Source organism: Scylla paramamosain, chromosome 24 (genome assembly GCF_035594125.1).
Source record: "Scylla paramamosain isolate STU-SP2022 chromosome 24, ASM3559412v1, whole genome shotgun sequence".
In the NCBI taxonomy this organism is placed as follows: Eukaryota; Metazoa; Arthropoda; class Malacostraca; order Decapoda; family Portunidae; genus Scylla; species Scylla paramamosain.
In genome coordinates, this window is record NC_087174.1 from 3,012,683 (window position 1) to 3,032,124 (window position 19,442).

Sequence of the window (19,442 nt, forward strand, 5' to 3'; positions counted from 1 at the left end):
CCAGAAAAAAGAAATTGTCCTCAGGTAAAAGAGGACAGTGAAGATGAATTTATGTCAGTTTGTCTGCTGATTCTCTCTCTCTCTCTCTCTCTCTGTGTGTGTGTGAAAATGAAGTAGCAGCTGAAAGGATGCCAAAGAATTAATCAAAGGAATGCTTAACCAAGCTTCTTGTGATTATCACAAGATTTCAACAGTGGCAGCAGTGTTGTGTTGCAAAAGTAGCTAGCGGAGTTTTGTTTATAAAACACTGCCCTTTACAAGTATGACTTTATTTATTAATATAGGAAAATATGTTTGACAGTTGAAGAAGGATATAAAACTGCACAAGGCAACTGAAAAGAAGTCACCCTGTACAAGTTTCCTTATTTACTAAAAACAGCATTTAAAGTCAATGCAATAGAGGCTGCTTATAAAAATACATTTATTGGATGAATAGAAAGAGGTAAAAAAGCCATTACCTAACTTAAAAAAGTAATCAACGTAAATTCCTCAAGCATCATCAGCCTATCAAGCAGAGCAAGTTACCTGGAAATGTATACATTTTACCCACTAAATGCCAGGCAATAACACGCTCCAGAGGCTCCTTAGACAAATGAGATTGAGAGATATATATACCAGGTAGTATCACATTATATCCTCCTGCTGTGGAACACATGCCACTATGCTCCTCTTCTTGTCCCAAGTAGACCCTCCCCCATCCCTTCACACTTTAATTCTAAAAAGAAAACCCTCCCTCAGGCATGTTGTTCACAGCAGAGAAATCATATGCCTGGCCATTGGTGGTGCTGCTCACCGCCTCAGCAACCCCCTCAGTACCAAAGTACTTCTCAATAATGTCCAGAGCCTTCTTGTACACCGCCTCATTCTCGTGATGTTGAAGTGCCTCAATCTTGTCTAGGCCACCACATTCCTCAATCATCTGTCCAAGCCGATCAACCTCACCAATCTTCTCAGCAGTCTGCAAACAAAGTAACAGCATTATCTTCTCTGATCAAGATTCAAATGCAAAAAAACAAGGAATTACCAGCATCAGTATAAAAATTCCATAGCAATGAATTAAAGCAACTGCTAAAAAGAAAAAAAAAACTGAATAAGAAACAGCATGCTGTGAAAACTGGTTGAAAGGAGCACATGGAGTGAGAAAGCAAGACATGGTTTGTGCACCATACAAATATGGTTTAAGTGGAGCACATGGAGTGTGACAAGTTGAGAAAGCAGAGACATGGTTTGTGCACCATACAAATAGTTTGGTGAACTGGATGAAAAATACCGAGATTAGATTGTTTATGCATAACTGAGGAGAGTTGGTTTGAAGAGCAGAGCCCTTGATCTTTTAAAGAGCCAGCGTGAATAGGAGTGGAGGCTGATGTGCCATGGGAACTAAAGCAGTGTTTATTGCTGAGTGACGTGCCACTGCACTGCACCAACTTTACAATCACGTTTAATGTATAACTATCCACGAGAATTACGTGGTGCACTTGAGGAATAGTCACAGCACACTTCTATGCCGTGGGGCACAGTTTGAGGATCACTGCTCTAAAGGAACACTCCCAGAGGGGTGTTATTGCTTTCACGCACCTGAAGTATGTTTGAGAGGCCATCCAGTACCACCAGCACAGTCTTGGCCTCCTTTGCATCAAGCATGTTGCAGAAAGGTTGCAGCACACCCTGGCTCACAAGCTCAATGATCTGCTCTGTTGATCCACCGGAAGTGAAGTTCGTAACCACCCAGGCAGCCTCCTTCTGGGCCTTGAAGTCTCCCTGCACAGAAAATATTAAGAAAAATAGTATATTACATTGTTGCTGAGGGAGTGGACAGGACAGGAAAGTTAAATAATTTTTTTCACTTCTACCCAAAGCTAAAAATTATAAGTGGTGGGGTCAGCTTATGACATGGTAACATTGCATCTTTCAGAGAAACATCAGCTGCTTTCCTTTCAGTTAGTGGGATAATGAGAAGAATGTTGTCTTGGGTGTCTAACATCCTTGTAAGAAAATGAGAATATATTATGAAAAGTATTACAAGGGATTTCCACATCTGACCTTGACATCTGTGAAAAATTTTAAAGCTAGTGATATTTGTCAATATATTATACCATACCTTATCCAGAACTTCACAGATGGGTATAATGAGCCCACATTCAATGACAGCCTGTATTTGCTCCACGTTTCCTGCAGTTATGTTGGAGATCGTCCAGGCAGCCTCTTTGACAATATTGTTACGCGAGTGCTTCAGCAGCTTGGGGAACACTGGCAGTGCACCAGCCTTTATAACTACATCCGTCTGAAGAAGTTACTTTTGTTAGTATATAATCTCTTCTGAACCTGCCTCATCCTCCTTTATTCTCCTCATAAATAAAAGCTGTCATCATTCTTATCAGTATGTGAACATCATGGTGTAATCATGTAAGATCAAGTGTGCACAAAGCATTGCCATGTATCCAACACCCACCTGAACATCATTTCCGGTCACAATGTTGCCAATTGCCCTGAGTGCTGGCGTCACCACTGGCAGGTCATCACAGTTCAGCAGCTCCACCAGGCGTGGCACAACACCTGCATTCACCACTTCCTGGATCTTCTCATTAGTCCCGTCAGTCAGGTAGGAGAGAGCCCAGCAGGCATCAGCTGCAAACATCAACAATGATCATTCAAACTCAGCTTCAAACACAGGCATTGATATGTAGTTGAAACACAAACACTGGCAACACACTTTAAAGTACTTTATTACTTATCTATTACTCATAACCCAAAACCTCTTCATTATTTTCCACATTGAATTTCAATGTAACACCCCTACATAACCTAAAATAATCTTAAAAATCAGTAGTTACATGCCATATGGGACTCCGTAAGTTCCACACTAAATCAGTTACAAATGTATCCAATATAAGTCAAACTAAAGCAGACTCACCCTGCACTTCCTTGTCCATATGGCAGATAAGATGGCTGAGGGCAGGTAGGCACTGCTTCACTACTTCGAAAGGAGGAGATGGGTTCTTATTTCTACACAGGTTACTGAGTGTCCACGTCACATTACGGAGGAAGGAATGCTGCAAAACAATTTTAACATCTGGATTATTCTGAACACATTATTTACATTATTATCTTAATTTGCAGCTTAATTTACAACTGATGAACAAATTCAACAGGTTCATGTAATTAGCTACATTTACAATACCATGCTTGAAGCAAACTACGTTACTCAAAAACTCGCAAATAAATGATAAATCCTTAAAAAGTTATGTATAAATGATAAATCCTTAAAAAGTTATGTAATTTAATTTCATTCCTTGAAGTGCTTCCAAATGCCTACCATTTTCTATCTGACTAGTAAGATCTCCATTTTTCTAAAAAACTGTTGTTCTCCACTTAAAATTCAGACATGCTAAATTATTATACTTGAGAGGATACAGTGCAGCTAGCCCTCACACAACAGTGCTATGAGGATCAATTCTCCCATGGAGGGCAAGACATGAAGCAACACTAATGAACCTGTGTCTGTTATGTATGTAGGCATTATGTACAGTTCACTGTCACACACACTTACTTCTGTATCTGGTCCAATGAGTTCCAGCAGGGGCTGAACAATACCAGCTTTTATAACAAAGTCTCTGAGCTCGGGACCATCACCAACAATGTTCCCCAGCGCCCACACTGCTTGCTCAGCCACATTGGTGTGTGGTGAACGCAGCAGCTTCACAAAGGATACTACTGCACCTGATGCTGAAGAACAAATACACGAGAATTTAGTGAATACTTACAAACTGAAATGCATTACTTACAGATAACTCATTATTTACAGTTGATTGCATGGGAATATACCGGGATTAGCACAACACAAAGTAACGCTTGAAGTACAATCATTTTCATTATTCAAGGGGCAGTAACAAAAAATTTCAATAAACAAAATTTAAGATGGGAAAAGAATACATACTTGCTACTGCTTGAGTTTGCGGAGTGGTGCCAGAAGCTATGTTGGTGAGGGCCCATGCTGCTTCAAACTGTAAAGCTGGGCTGTGGAGACAAAACAGATTCACTTGTTACAGCTGACAAACAACATAAGATATATGCAACTATAAGGTTCTCTCAGAAGCACATTATAATCAAGGGTGGCGACAGCCACTCTATGCCCCACCAGCCACAACACAGAACGTGCAGAGCCAGGGCAGCAGCAGAGCACTTATCAGCCATCAGATGACGCGCATGTGCTCAAATCATCATTTAGATGATATCTACACACAAGCAACATCACCCCTAACACTGACTGCTACTCATCTCAGATCTGAAGCTCACGTTTTCTCTACTGATTACCATATTTGCTCACACATTAGATACTAAGGGATGGGGATGGAATGCAAAAATAACTAAATGAAGCTGTATTATTGGATGAGAAGTTGGGCACCAAGTGTAGAACAGATATTAGTGGATGATTTGGTGGGTATGGAGTAATCTGTGAAGAGCAACAGTCCACACAGCACAAACTAATATTCCCATTAAAGTATTAAACCAAGAACAGCAAGCTAGCATTAACACAGTAGTATTAGTGACAGTAGTAATAGTGACTGAGACGTTGGGTACCAAATGCCAAGGTCTGAACCTGTTGTCTCCATTGTTGATTCTGGTCAATTAATGGTATCCTCATTAAGAAATTACAACCCATCCCACAAAAATACTATATAATAATAATAATCAGACCATGTTATGTCATTTGATCACCTCCATACATTTACCAACTATACCCATGGACATTCTTACAGCAAAACAATATTTTTATCTTACCCCAACTAAATTTTTACCATCACTTGAGCAACTGTACTTACTTGTCTGCCCGATCCAAGAAGCGTACAAGGGGGTGCACCAGCCCAGCCTCAAGGATGGCATCAATGGGTGGGCTGCGTTCTCTTGAGAGCATTTTTCTTGCTCCCTGTGTGGCCATCAGCTGGGTGCTGCTGTCATTGCTCGTGATACCATTGATGATCTCCTCCAGGCTGAGTGCCGGGCCCTGTAAGACATCACATTAAAACAATTTACTGGGACTTGTGTTGTGCCTCTAGCAGATTAAGGTCATGAATATATAATAGACTACCTGAGTGACTGTATATTGGTTTCAACGGTCTTTGTTGAAAAGCTGAACACAGGCTTGGTCACCATATACATATATGTAATCAAAACATCCAGAGTGAAATACACAATATAAACCCACTAGAGATTTTCACATTCAGCACCACATCACCTGTCCTTGTTTGTTTGTTTATGAGAGAGAGAGAGAGAGAGAGAGAGAGAGAGAGAGAGAGAGAGAGAGAGAGAGAGAGAGAGAGAGAGAGAGAGAGAGAGAGAGAGAGAGAGAGAGAGAGAGAGAGAGACTCCTCTTCCCGCCTCTGTATACAACAGTGAATACAACAGTAAAATACACTTGAGTTGAAGAGCAAGAGGTTACGAAGCAGTAACACGCAACAACATACAGATGCATTCTGTTCCTGGAGAGGTGAACCTGGATCATCAAGGGTCACATTTCTTCTCTTCAGCAGCTGGTCATCTTTCTTGGCTTTCCGAAGTTCTATGCTCGTCTCCTGCCGCCGCCGCCTCATCTCCTGCAAGGTACATCACACATTACAGCAAGGTGAAGATAAAACAGCAAGCCATACACTTTTAATCATGTCACATAACTACCCTTATTATACTAAGTTTATATATTACCTCTTTATAAAACTCCTGTATACCTAACTCCATCATCCTTGGCCACAATTCCACACTAACCTCCATGTCTTTGCCAGCATTCTTGAAGCTCTTGAGGCGGTTGGGGCCAGGACTGCCATCCCGGGCAGCAGCCGGAGCTGGCATTCTGCTTGAGGAATCCAGGCTAGTGGTTGTGTGAGAACTGACGTTGTAGCCAAATTCGGTTCCTCCCAGGTCGCCTGTAAATAATTACATTAGAGACCATAAGACAAAACGCAATATGCCTTAAGATCCAACAGGCTAGTCAAACGGTCGTATGTTAGTTTAGCCTTTCATTACTAATGACAACAGGACACTTGTTACTTATGAGCAATTTTAAACCATCCCAACACTTGTTACTTATGAGTCATTTTAAACACTCACCAAACACATATATAAAAAGCACTTAAGATTAAAACTAATACATAATTCCCTTTTCTGTCATGGTGTTTCTTTCCACATTACACATCATACCTAGCTACACTGAAATGTCATAATTCAATGCCCATGCTGTGCCACTGCCTCCTATGCTATGTATAGATTGATATAATGCAAGACAGAATTACAAATCATGAAGGCCAACACTAACAGCTGTAGCAGTATCAACTGACTATAACAACAGGTAACACTATTCATAACTAGAAATTAAGAGAAAATAACGAGCATTGTTGATAGTAGTAACAGTACTATAGGTAGTAGTAGTAACCATAGTGTAGAAGTGTACTAGCCACAGTAGCAATAGTAGGGATGCATAACAGCAGCTGGAGTAATGATAGTACATAGCAGCAGTTGTAATATAGAAGTGCTGCAGCAGCAATATTATTTAATTACACCAAAAGTATTACTGAAGAACACCAGCAGCAGCAGTAGTAATAGTAATACAGAAGTATAGCAGCAGCAGTAATATTAATGAAGTACAGCAGCAGCAATAGTATGCAGGTATAGCAGCATTAACTGCACAGTGATGGTTCAGCACATTTACTGAAATTATCAGCAATGCTCGAGGTTGAGAGAGAGAGAGAGAGAGAGAGAGAGAGAGAGAGAGAGAGAGAGAGAGAGAGAGAGAGAGAGAGAGAGAGAGAGAGAGAGAGAGAGAGAGAGAGAAATACCACACCCGCGTCACCGCCGCCACCACCACCATGTATAATAACCTAACCTAAACCCATCCTCAGCACCACACGAGATGAACGAAATAAACGAGCGAGACAAGGAAATTTAGTTGAAGTTATATATATATATATATATATATATATATATATATATATATATATATATATATATATATATATATATTACATACACACACGTCTTGTAAAAGGATAAGAATAAGCATACTGAAAGATAATAAGGTAACTGTTTTATTAACGTACTTGTTTTCGAGTCTTTTCTGATAGATTTTGCGGTTTTGAAATAAGCTTGTTCGTTTTTTTACTTCACTGTTTTGAAATCAGCTAGTTCGTTTTTTTTCTTTTTCTGCGAAATATTTTTTTCCATTACTCAACCTTGAACAAGGTGAAACTGGCGACTTCCAACTAAAAGCAAACATCAGAACTATTCAAAACACAGCAAAATCTATCGGAAACAATTTTTACTCGAGAACACGTACCGAACATAATCTACACTAACTTAACTCTTAACCTAACCAAACCTAGGGAAGACCCTAACACAACTAACGTAAGTCGCATAACATAACTTACCCTAGCTTGGGGGAAGAACAGTGCCACCACAAATTCATGGCTATATTTTATGGAAACTGCGATTTTTCTTAAAAAAAAAATAAAATACTTTCCAGGAGTGAAGCAGGTTAGTGGCATGCCTATGTAAGCAAAAGGATCTGATAACGTAGTAAATAAGATATGCGTACGTTAATACGAATAGCAACCTGTAACAATATAAACAGATAACCATCCCCAAGACCATTCAATGCCCCACCACTACGTTACCTAACCACCACTTTGGGTAACGAGGTGCGTAATTATGCTAAATGCTGACTACCAGTTATGAAGTGTTTGTCAGGCATGTACTTGACCCCAGCCATCACACGTGACGCAGCAGCACCTCAAAATGGCTTACCCGCGGCTCAGGCGGCTAGAAATAAGACAGGGAAAATAAATACGTCAAGCAATAAATTTGTACCGTTAGAGACCAAACCACGTGTTACCCAAAATCATCTTAAACACCTCTCCATGACTGCAGCCTACACTTAAGCCCTTAAAACACATCGAAGAATGAAGCAGATGCAGGAAACAAGGTGATGGGCGAAGAAATCGCGAGAAAATAAAAAGTTAGAAAAATCCGGTGTCCCGTCCCTCACACGATGGCCGCGTGGTGCCTTCCTTCACCCTCCCCCGTGCCTCCCTCCCTTATTACACCCTCCTCGTTGCCTTCCTTATATGCTTACCAAATGCGCGGCCCAGCAGGAACTTGAATTAATGGTGTGGAGTAGGAAGATAGTGTGAGAGGAGGAACGGCGGCGCACAACCCGTCTCTGCTGAGTCCTGGGGTCCACTGGCCTTTGTCTGCTTTTCTCTCCCGCCTGCTCCTCTGGTCTGCTCCGCTCCTCGTCTCCTGATTGGTGTATTACAGGCCTTTCCAACTCTCCGATTGGTCCACGAGATATAATTGTCTCCTCGTATTCCATTGGTCCGTTTAAACCAATCTAGTTCCTTTATAATACCATTGATTATGGCGTTCCAGAGTATTTTAGTGCTTGACTGGTTATGCTTTAGCTATTTCATAAGGGTATGTGAGCTTTGTGTGAGTCTGTGTGTCCTAAAATGGGTTGGCTGTCTTGATATGGACTTGTGAGTCTGAAAGGCGCTTGCTGATTGGTTGAAAATTTAAATGTCCGAGTCACATGTGTTTCTTCTCCTTAAACTCCTATTAATAACCAAATGAGCGTGTTACTGTAAGATACTGGTGTTTATTATCCTTCATTCATCTATTGTATAATAAGACATGCCTAGAACAGCTCGTGGCTATATATAAATGGTCCGAAGGAGTATTGTTAAATGCACCTCCACCGTGACGTCACGTTGCCATGACGACGCGCGGGATTCCGAACTGATGGACTTTAAACTCCTGCCGACTACTTCCCTTTAATGCAATGGAATGTCAGTATATCTAACGCCTATCCTGCATTATTTCACTCACCATGCTGACAATATCAATTACAGTCATCCATTACTTCTCATTTCCTTCCTCATCCACATTTTTTCACCTGTTATTTTCTTCCTTTTCGCTTTTAACGAAGTCACATATAAATTAATAACTTGCAATATTGGTTTATCATAGGAAATACGGTATGAAACAAACATAAGTGATCATTACAATATCTGAAAAACATGAAAAGAATATATTGCAGTCTTGTGTGTTTGTGATTTCAAGGTAGATAAAAAAAAAAAAAAACTTACACACAAGGATGAATATAGGGAGACAGTGATGACGAAGAAAGCGCCACGGTGATGACGTCAAACTGCAATGTCCTTCACTCGCCTAAAGCTGAACGCCGCTCTTTACTTGACTGATTCTTATTTTTAGGGATTTTGCTCGAAGACGTGTGTGTGTGTGTGTGTGTGTGTGTGTGTGTGTGTGTGTGTGTGTGTTGCTCTCGTGCCTGAAAGTAAGAACAATTTTGATTCTCTCTCTCTCTCTCTCTCTCTCTCTCTCTCTCTCTCTCTCTCTCTCTCTCTCTCTCTCTCTCTGTGTGTGTGTGTGTGTGTGTGTGTGTGTGTGTGTGTGTGTAGACAATAAACATATTTTGTCAGCATACATATAAATAACTAGTTAACACGTAAGTAAGTAAGTAAGTAGGTAAATAAATAAATAAATAAGTAAGCAAATAAGAACATAATCAACACGCATGTCTGTATAAACAGTCGGGAATATCATTTTCATCTCAAACATCAGCAAGGTTACAGTGTTCATAAGTCGCTGCCCTCAAACCTCAACTATAAATCTTTCATATGGAGGATGTGTAAGTTAAAAAAAATATTACAAAGTTTCGGACAATTCCTGAATTATCCATTTTCAATGCTGGTATTTCCCTCATGAGTGCGACCCGCAGCTTCTCAAAGTAAATATTTATCATAGGGATGTGTATGTTATCAGACGGTATAACTTCCCAAACAGTTCTTAACTTGTCAGTATTCAAAGCCAGTCCAGGCCAGGTGTAGGCGTCGAGTAAACCATTGCAATTATTAACTGTCCTGAATGTTGCATCGGGGAATGTTGCGCGTCACTGCTCTGCCCCTCCCTGACTAATGAAACGACATGCGCTTGTCTCCCTGCTGAAATATAATCCTGCGTGGGCCACCGCTTGCATACACGGACACCTACGTAAGCGGCCCTTGGTTTTAAGATAATACTATGCTCGTTTCTTTATACGGTCTTTTTTTCGGGTAACAGATACCGTCCCAAGTAACAAATGCAACGTGTACGATTTCATCCGTCTATATTGCAAGTTGAAGAAATTTTACGTTAAGAAAGCGACGTAAGTACGTTACACCATCAACGTTGTTGGTAAGCCGTTCCTCTCTCTATCCTTGTCCTTGCTTACCCCCTTTCATCCCCACTCTCCTCTCCTACTCCTCCCCCCCCCCCTTGTCTTACCAATATCCCCACCTCGTCTCCGGTCTCACTCCTCTCCCGCGCTCTTGCCCCATCCTCTCTCTCTCTCTCTCTCTCTCTCTCTCTCTCTCTCTTTCTTGTCTCACCTTCTCTACATAATCAGGCATTAGCTAAATCATCATGCATGTGATGCAGGATGACATCTGGTCACGGTTGCGGGTAAAGTGATTCTCTCTCTCTCTCTCTCTCCGGGGAAGATTCCTGGAAAACCATACTAGTTTCTCTCTCTCTCTCTCTCCGCGCATTATATTTTAAGAACCATTATATGCGATTCTATGAAGTTTACACCACTTCCTTATGCACCAAGTTTCCTGCAAAACGAATATGGGAGCGATGTTCCTGGTTCTTTTCTTCTCTGAATGACATCATCTAAGGCTGGTTGGCGCAGGAGGCGGGGAATGGCGCGTTTATTAATAGCTCCAGGAAGGGCGATTTGCATATCCTGCGTGTGAATTGAGAGACAGTAGGGAAGTGTTGCGCGTTTTATACTACATAAAACATTAGAGCTTTTTTGTTCTAAACCTGAGACCAATACCTAAAATCTACGTATTGGATGATGTGTGTGTATATGTAGTAAGTTTACCTGACAGGTGCGCTACTTTTCCGGTATGCCTATAATTCATGTGCGCAAGTCAAACAGTCACTCTGATCACGTGTCACATTGATTTCAATAATTAGAATGTATCCGAGTAAAAAGTATAAATTAGCTTAGAATGAATAAGTTATGAAGCAGTGGCATGTGCATTTAAGATCATATAACTCGATTTCTAGGTTACTGTATTCAGTATGTGTTGAAGGAAAGATTAGATGAGCTGGAGAAGTCTGCGTTATAGGTAGGATGATGGTGTTGGAGAGGGAGATATGGAATAGTTGATTCTGTTACGATATTTTGGAGTGTGTGTGGTCAGAGTTAAGGAAATTAAGTAGTTCTGATAAAAGCATACCGGGGACAGGTCAGCAGAATGTGGTGAGCAGAGAGGGGTACACAACTGGTTAAATAATACTATGAATCTAAAGCACTAATCCAACAACTGGCAAATTTTTACCAGATTATTGTGGGTGAATAATTTCAGACTTGGATGAAAGGACAATTTGACAACAGGAACAAAAGGGCATAATGTTGGCTGTGAAGGTGTGGGGTGCACTCTGTGCTTACTTAGACCATGTTAGTCTGAACATTCTCTGGTGGAGCAACATACCAGCTCCACCACGAATGCCTTCCATCATGTACTCCTGTTCCATCCTGTCAGTGAAGTTTCCTCTTTAAAAAAAATATATGTAAATAAATAAATAAATAAATAAATAAATAAATAAATAAAGATCTTGTTACCTAAAGAAATGTTGTAACTTCTCGTACCCCAGTCTGAGGAAACAGATCCTTCAGACAGAAAGAACCAGATCTAGAAGGGGACAAATGAACAAGATAATTTAAATACACAACTGAAAATAGGGGATTAGAATCATGGATAAACTAAATGGTAGTGTTCAATTAATGTGTATAGATATGAATGCAAAATTATGAGAGAGGAAAAGGTGGCTGTGTATGACTGTGGACAAAACTTATTGAGGAATACATGAAGACTATGAAGGTTGTTGTGCTCTGACAATGATGACTGTGTGTGTGTGTGTGTGTGTGTGTGTGTGTAAAATACACTCATAGTAGTACACTTACATTTATTCATTATTATACACAAATATATAGGAAAATACATAAAATAATGTCTTATGCATAAGAAATAAAATAACTTTTAGACAAACTTTGTGACCAATTTTTTGTGAAACTGTACATACAATAAATTTCTGATAGCCTAAGAGAACTGTATTAAGCAGCAATGCTCTGAAATACAGCATGGCAGAGGAAAAAGCAAAATGTACTCTTAGAAAATTACAGAGGTAACTTTTCATGCCTTGTATAATAGTCCCCTTATACATTTTCTCTTGTTATCAATGGAGACCTTCATTTAGTCCAAAGTCAAGGCTCAGGAAAATTTTTATGATCTGCAGAGCACTTGAAAAAAAACAGGGAATACCTAAGTGGAGTAACAGATTGTGTCCTTCCAGTCCTTCCTTGCATCATTGACACACACGCACATACTTTGCTTGCTGATGGACATCCTCCCCACTCACCCTTCTGAAGCCTACCTACCCAAACTCAAGCCTATGAGCTCCAGGGCTCCTATGTGATGATAGCAAATCTTCTTATGCTGCTAGACTTTTCTCACACATTCAGAGGTGACGATGATGATAATGACATTCTAAATATGATGATGATGGTTATAATAATAATAATAACAATAATAATAATAATAATAATAATAATAATAATAATAATAATAATAATAATAATAATAATAATAACAACTGTAATGAGTTTATAAACATATACCTACTACATACACAAATACTAGTGGTGCCCTGCTCTGTGTTTTGTGAATGCATCCCAGCCTCTTAAGTGTTGACCTTCCTCTTTGACACTTCCTCTCCTTGCTGACTACTGCATGTTACACTTCTGTATGTTGGTGTTTTGTGGTCCACATGTCACAGTGCCACACGTACACTTGCACCCTGGCACTCACGTCTCATTAGTTCACTCACAACCACTCTTAAGTGCAAATGTTTTATGTTACACAATTTGTGTTGGCCTGTTTGAATTTTTTTGCATTAATTGAAATGTTGATTTAATTCTGAAAATTATTTGATCTAATGTAGGTTTTCCTCCCTAACATAAAAAAATATTCAATGTATATTTCTGAGGGATTATTTTTAGATTACAATCTCTGGAAAGAGGATCACAAAACATGAACATAGCCAGAGATTGAGACCATAGTTTCTGTGTGGCTTGGTGGGCAAGGGATGTCATGTCAGGTGCTGTGGTGGTGACCAGGAAACAAAGAATGCTGTTTTCCATGCCTCACTCTGGTCCTCCAGAATACACTGGCTTCCAAGGTCATGCCACGGTAAGTGTTCGGTAAACTGCATCCCACTGATTTAAAAATGGAACTATTATTTTCTGGTACATTGTATTATTGTTATGTGTCTTGAATCAATGTGATAACAGCTTCATGGTAATATCACATACCACATTCTTTTTTCATAAGAGTAGAGGAATCTCCCCTCAACAAGCAACATACACTCTCCTAACTGCCACAGAGTCTCCTAACAGTCACATAACAATCTCCTAACTGTCATATAACAGCGTCCTAATTGCAAACAGCTAAGGTTATTTCAAGATTAAACTTAATGCCACATATAGCTTCCCATAATTCACAGATCACAAAGGGCCTGAGCCACCAAGGATGCAGTTTACCAAAATAATACCCATGCCACCACTTAAAGAAACTTGCTGTGAGCTTCATGGATGGAATAATTCAGGAGTAAATACTGCACACACACTTGGTGAGGAATGTCCTCCATCACACCGTGGCTCAACAAGCACTGCAGACCCTGTCTTTTGAGGCACAGCTTGGGTTGTGGTCCTTCCTACACGTTCTGTAAGGACTGCTGCACCAGGCACCCAGTATCTGTGCCCTGGGCATGAGCACTTCTGCCACACTTTGTTTATTGATGCATGGCAACTGTTAACACCAGTAACTATTATGCTGATTCTGGACTACAAGTCTCTGCCACCACTGTTTAACAAGGATTTGAATAAGTAATTGTGCACTTCCTTACAATTTTGACAATATCCTACCTACATGAAATCATTATAATTTCCATTTACAAATATACCTAGAAAAGTCAGCATGGCTGGACTGTGCTAACATTCTGGCGTACAACACTAAATCTACATACAAAATATCTTGCCTGCTTGAGTCTGTCTTTTTCACTGCAGGAAACCTAAAGCTGGTGAGTCTTGGCCAGAGAACCCAAGTACACACGCTAGCACATGCAATGACTTTTTGGTGATATAAATCCTCACAGTCGGTACCATTCACTCTGAAGCACAAGACAAGCGTAACAAAAAGCACACTGATAAATTTTGTTTTTCCTATAATTATCTTTCACTCTACATCAAGACCCCCATTGCCCCTCCAAGTGAATATGTATATGTATAATAGTTGAATTTGCTGCATAAAATGAACAACAAAAATGGTGCAATCCAGTGAAGACACTAAAACGAAACACATGACACGGGAGTGAGTTCTTATGTGAACAGTATCTGCAAGCTGGTGTATGTATAGGGAAGTGTGTGGGTGGGCTGAGACCACACACAGTGCCAGTGAGCCACTAGGTGCATCACAGAGGCCTGGAGCAACACTGCCCCGGGGATACACAACTCACTCCCAACATAACAGCTTAGATGTCAATCCTTGCTACACAGAACAGAGGCTGGTTATCAGACTTAAAGTACACTTAAGACTTTACTGGAATTGTCAAGTACAAAAATAATGCATTCTGAATTACTGTCTTGTATAGCTAGTGAAGTATGTATGTTGTCCTGCAAACTATCTTGTGCCTAACTTTGTGCTTTCCTCTGTACAAAACATAAAAACAGCTGGCAGGAAGGCAAGACCTGTGGTGCTGTCATGCTCAAATATCTAAAAAGAACTGTGGTAGTCAATGCCACAAATACACCAAACATGAACTCCTTTCTTTCCATAAAATGTTCATAGCCTTTACAAGTAATGCTGAAACTAGTATTCAGAAATATTCCAGTGTTCCTTAAATGTAAAATATGAAGATTGTCAGCAATTCCACTTGTATTATTGAAAAATTAAGGCATCAAGCTGTGTTACTTCCAAGGATTTCAATATTGATAAGACACATGATACATTTACATATCTAATGATAAGCTTCCTTAGACTTCCACAATATGATGAGGCAATGAACAACTTCAGAATACTAGTGCATGTTTAGCCATTTGTGAACTGCAAATAATTGCCTTTGTTTGGTCAGCACTGCCGCTGAGGGTGGAGGATCTGGTATGCCCAGGCAATGTGATGCCCATGAAAAGAGACCCTGTTTATTATGACGACACAAGTTAGTGACAAAAAACTTCATAAAAATAATATATAATGTTATAATTTGAACCTGTCATGCTGGTTCAGTGCCATGTATTTTTTTTGTCCTGAATCAACTTCCCCAGTATTTTTCTATATCTTGTATAAAACTATAATTACTCATTACAGAAGGAACTTGAATACCCAGCTCCTGTATTGTTATCAAACTTACATAGATTTACCATTAAAACATACAAAACCTTATAGTCTGAAGTACAGTATAAGTACATCAAAATTTTTTTCATGATTTAAAATTTCAGCCAGCATAAGTAAGAACAATTTGACAAACACTTCAACATGTAACAAAAATATAAAGTAAAAACTGCTGAAACCTCTATTCACCAACATTTCTAAGGTAATATGCACAGCCTCCCACTAGTACCTCTTTACAGGTGACGGAGGTGAAAGGGAAAGTTACACCTGGGCAGTCTGTCTTCTTTTGAGCCAACACAGAAGTACAGGTGACTCTTTCCATCCCAGGTCAGTGCTGACAGTCACCCTACACAGCTGGTCTTTCCTGGGACAACAAATCTGCCTACTGTTGCTTTAAATGGCTCCATAAAACTTTGGCTAAAATTGTATATGCCCATTAATCCCAACATAACTTGCAATGCAGGAAAACTGTCCTATTCATATTTAAAGATCACATGCTATCCAGCTTAACATAATATAAACAACAGTTTTCTTCTAATGAGATGAAGGCATATTTATCTGAAGTAAAGACCTGTAGACAGTGATGGATATGCATTGAAAAATAAAGATATATATATATATATATATATATATATATATATATATATATATATATATATATATATATATATATATATATATATATATATATATATATATATATATATATATATATATATATATATATATATATATATACCAGAACCAAATAATTACAATTTAAGCTTTTAAGTCATTTCCTAAATTAAGTGCACCAAAAAGTTCAGCAAACTAGCATCAAGTAGTGTCAATTACAAAATAAATCAGAATGTCAACTTCTACACTGTACAGTATGTGTGCAAACAGCATTTTGCACAGCACTTCCTTCACTGGCTACAGGTACAAAAAGTAACTTACAGTATGATTATATCCAATACTGATGTCTATTTCAGGACAGCCTATATAAAAACTTCCTCGCTTGCTGGATTTATGCTATGTTCTGCTAGATTTGTATTCAAAGTAAAGTCAAGCACTTGCACAAACATTCTACCATGACCAAATTCTGAATCAATTGTGCACAAATGTCTAGAGAGCAAAGGATGCTTTCACACAAGCAGGCCAACATTATGCCAGGTTATTTGGTCACGACACATTCACCAGAAAGAAACGTTGACTCCATGTGTGCTGAGGTAGCTTAGCCTCTTCAAGATGGTGCTGATCTGTGCTGGCTGCACACACAGATCATCTTGCTCCCACTCTGTGTCACACGCAGGTATACGGGAATTTAAAGACTCCTCCACATGAAAGTCACAAATCATAATGGTGCTGCAAATAGCAAGGTATAAATCACTGTGGCAGGTAATACTGCTCAGGAAACAAGGAAATACATGGATTCAAGAAAAGAATCCATTTTTGTTAGAAATAATAATGTACCTCCCCGCCCAACTGTTTCATCTGTTTCTAATCATGGTGCAGTAACCAATGATGTGATGTCCTACATGAGTCATTACAAATGGTTACACCTTCATGGCCACAGAGCCAATCACTCCCTCCCAGTGACACTCACACACACACTTTGATTGTGCTCTGTTGATCAAGCCACTAATATCTAGGACATACACTATTAAGTATAACCCTATTGATCAGGATATACTTCATATACAACATGTGTATAAATTAGGAAAACATAAAGAAATAAACAATAAAAAACTAAAATAAAATAAAAGCACAGGATTCATGGTATAGGGCTGAAGCTAAAACATGAAGCACAAGTAGGCAATTCCACTTCTTAGAGAGCTACGGAGGCAACACACAGGCACGCTGGCCCCTCCTCTGTGGCACTGGGGACATGTGTCAGCCATGTTGATGAGTACTGCTGCTTCCCCACCCCAGGCTGGGCCGTGTCACCTGCTGGGCTGCGCCACATGCCCTGCCGCTTTCTCTCAAGTGCACATCCATTTGGTTTCTCGGCACTGAGCCTGAGTAAATACTGGTTTTGTTGTGGCCAGAACTCACCTGTAAAATGTTATAAAATGAATAATAATTGACTGGACCAATAAATTTCTAGAAATATTAACTTGAAATTTCTAGTTGAAAAGACATGAACTGCTGAAAAATTGAAACAACAAAAAGTATGAGTGGTAAGATATACAAAGGTTACTAAAAAGTAGTGCACTCACAAGGATGCCTTAATGTATTAGGTATGCTTGTGATCAGAAAATAAGTAACCTGCTCTTAGTTCCATTATATTTAACATTTTCTTTTTTTATTATAAGTCCTGTGATCTAATGAGAATCTATCAACTGTTAGATTTTGGGAAGAAAACTATCAACAGATCACAGTTTACTTTACTATTGTACATAGCTATACTTAATCACCTAATTTTGTTTGTTTGAATTTCTTTGCTCTCCTTTTCTTTTTTCTTTCTTTTATGACTCACTACATTTTGAGAAAGGATTGATTACATAAAACGTGCATAAACATTAACTTTAAAAATGGACTAATTATATATTTCTGCTTCTCTCTTGAAAGTTGCCTTGCATACTCAGGGGAAGGCAAGCTGTATAAATCAAACAATACCTTTTATCTGAAGCACCGACCTGTTGGGTTGGTCCTATGCTTCTGTCTCTCCCTTCAACCGCAGTCGAGCAAAGTCTTCAAATATGATGTCATCGTCCTGATCAGCATAGCAAGTGGTCCCATCCCTGCCAGAGACAAGCCTGTCATGCATTGTGACCATATGTTTGTCACTTCTCTCGTAGCATTCCTCAGAAGTAACAATTACAAGTCCTTTAATATATGGTGACTTAATTTCTGTGTCTTCACTGTAGTAAGCAGGAGGTAATGCAGAACTTATCCACATTCACTCATGACCACATCCACACTTCCTACCAAATATATAATTTCAGTTTCAGTGAGAAGAGATAACTGCACTCTACAAGTAACCACTAACCATGGCACCAACATATGGATATGTCTTTTAGAGATCACTCACTCAACTAATTTTAAGGTACCATACCAAAATTTACCCAGACTTTACCATAACTACAGTACTTCATTTTCACACATACTAACACATGTACACATGCATGCAAGCATGCACAGATATGTGCATGCGTATGCACACACGTGCACACACACACATAAACATAGTTTCAATACACTTATCCTTCAATTTTTGACTACTGCTTTGGACCCTTTTCTGGGACTGGCATCTCAGTGGGTTTTTTTTATTTTTTTTATTGGATATTTGTTGCCCTTGGTCGGTGTCCCTCCTACATAAAAAGAAAAGAAAAAAAAAAAAAAAAAACACTGCATGCTTGGCTCATAACCATGAAGGCCCAGGTTTAAGTCCCAAGAGAAATAAGACTGATGGGCAAACCTTTTAATGTGTTGCCCTGTTCACTGGCAGCAGGTAGGTATGGGATGTTAGCTGAGGATTTGTGACTTCACTGTTTTGGTGTATGATGTGTAAGTGGTCTCAGTTCTACCCAAAAAAATCAGTCACTGAGCTCTGAACTCTTTCCTTAGAGGAATAACTGTGTTGTGAATAACACACACACACACACACACACACACACACACACACACACACTTATCACTCCTAAGTGAATTTAAGCAAAGCACACACTATGTTCAATTAGGTATGACACAGGCTTCAGGGTTATGCTTCAAATAAAATTTCACAACTTTACTGCAATCTCATGGAATTGTTCTTTCAATACTAAACTACTATTCTTTGTAACATACTGCAAAGATTATTTTTAATTTTTGCAGTTTGGATTTCCTTTACCATTTTGTTACCTATGTGATCTGGTTAATGAATTCCCAGTCTACAAAATCAGATTTCTTCCAAGTTGTAAATCAGAGGCAACACCAGAAATCCTGCTGGTCATTTCCTTAAAATATTCCTCATTCACCAAT

At 39.3% G+C, this 19,442-nt stretch overlaps 2 protein-coding genes across 6 annotated transcripts in view; both read right to left on the bottom strand.

Annotated features, from left to right (window-relative positions):
- Nucleotides 1-253: 253 nt before the first annotated feature.
- Nucleotides 254-8,279, bottom strand: LOC135112573 (importin subunit alpha-1-like). Its single transcript, XM_064027034.1, has 11 exons — nt 8,120-8,279; nt 5,761-5,918; nt 5,466-5,594; nt 4,824-5,005; nt 3,938-4,017; nt 3,551-3,726; nt 2,915-3,053; nt 2,453-2,628; nt 2,102-2,284; nt 1,579-1,761; nt 254-958 (listed from the first exon to the last, which is right to left on the bottom strand). The coding sequence occupies exons 2-11, from the start codon at nt 5,842-5,844 to the stop codon at nt 716-718; spliced, it is 1,575 nt and encodes a 524-aa protein (XP_063883104.1). The 5' UTR covers nt 5,845-5,918; nt 8,120-8,279; the 3' UTR covers nt 254-715.
- A 3,728-nt stretch (nt 8,280-12,007) lies between these two features.
- LOC135112576 (beta-arrestin-1-like) overlaps nt 12,008-19,442 on the bottom strand; it is a 93,022-nt gene continuing 85,587 nt past the window's right edge. For 4 of the 5 annotated variants that reach the window (XM_064027043.1, XM_064027039.1, XM_064027040.1 and 1 more), the window contains 2 exons: nt 18,119-18,223; nt 12,008-17,534 (listed from right to left, as the gene is read on the bottom strand). In XM_064027043.1, the coding sequence (XP_063883113.1) occupies nt 18,133-18,223 (91 nt within the window). In that variant the 3' untranslated portion in view covers nt 12,008-17,534; nt 18,119-18,132. Of the gene's footprint in view, nt 17,535-18,098; nt 18,224-19,442 lie in introns of all 5 variants that reach the window. The other variant, XM_064027041.1, reaches the window with a different exon arrangement.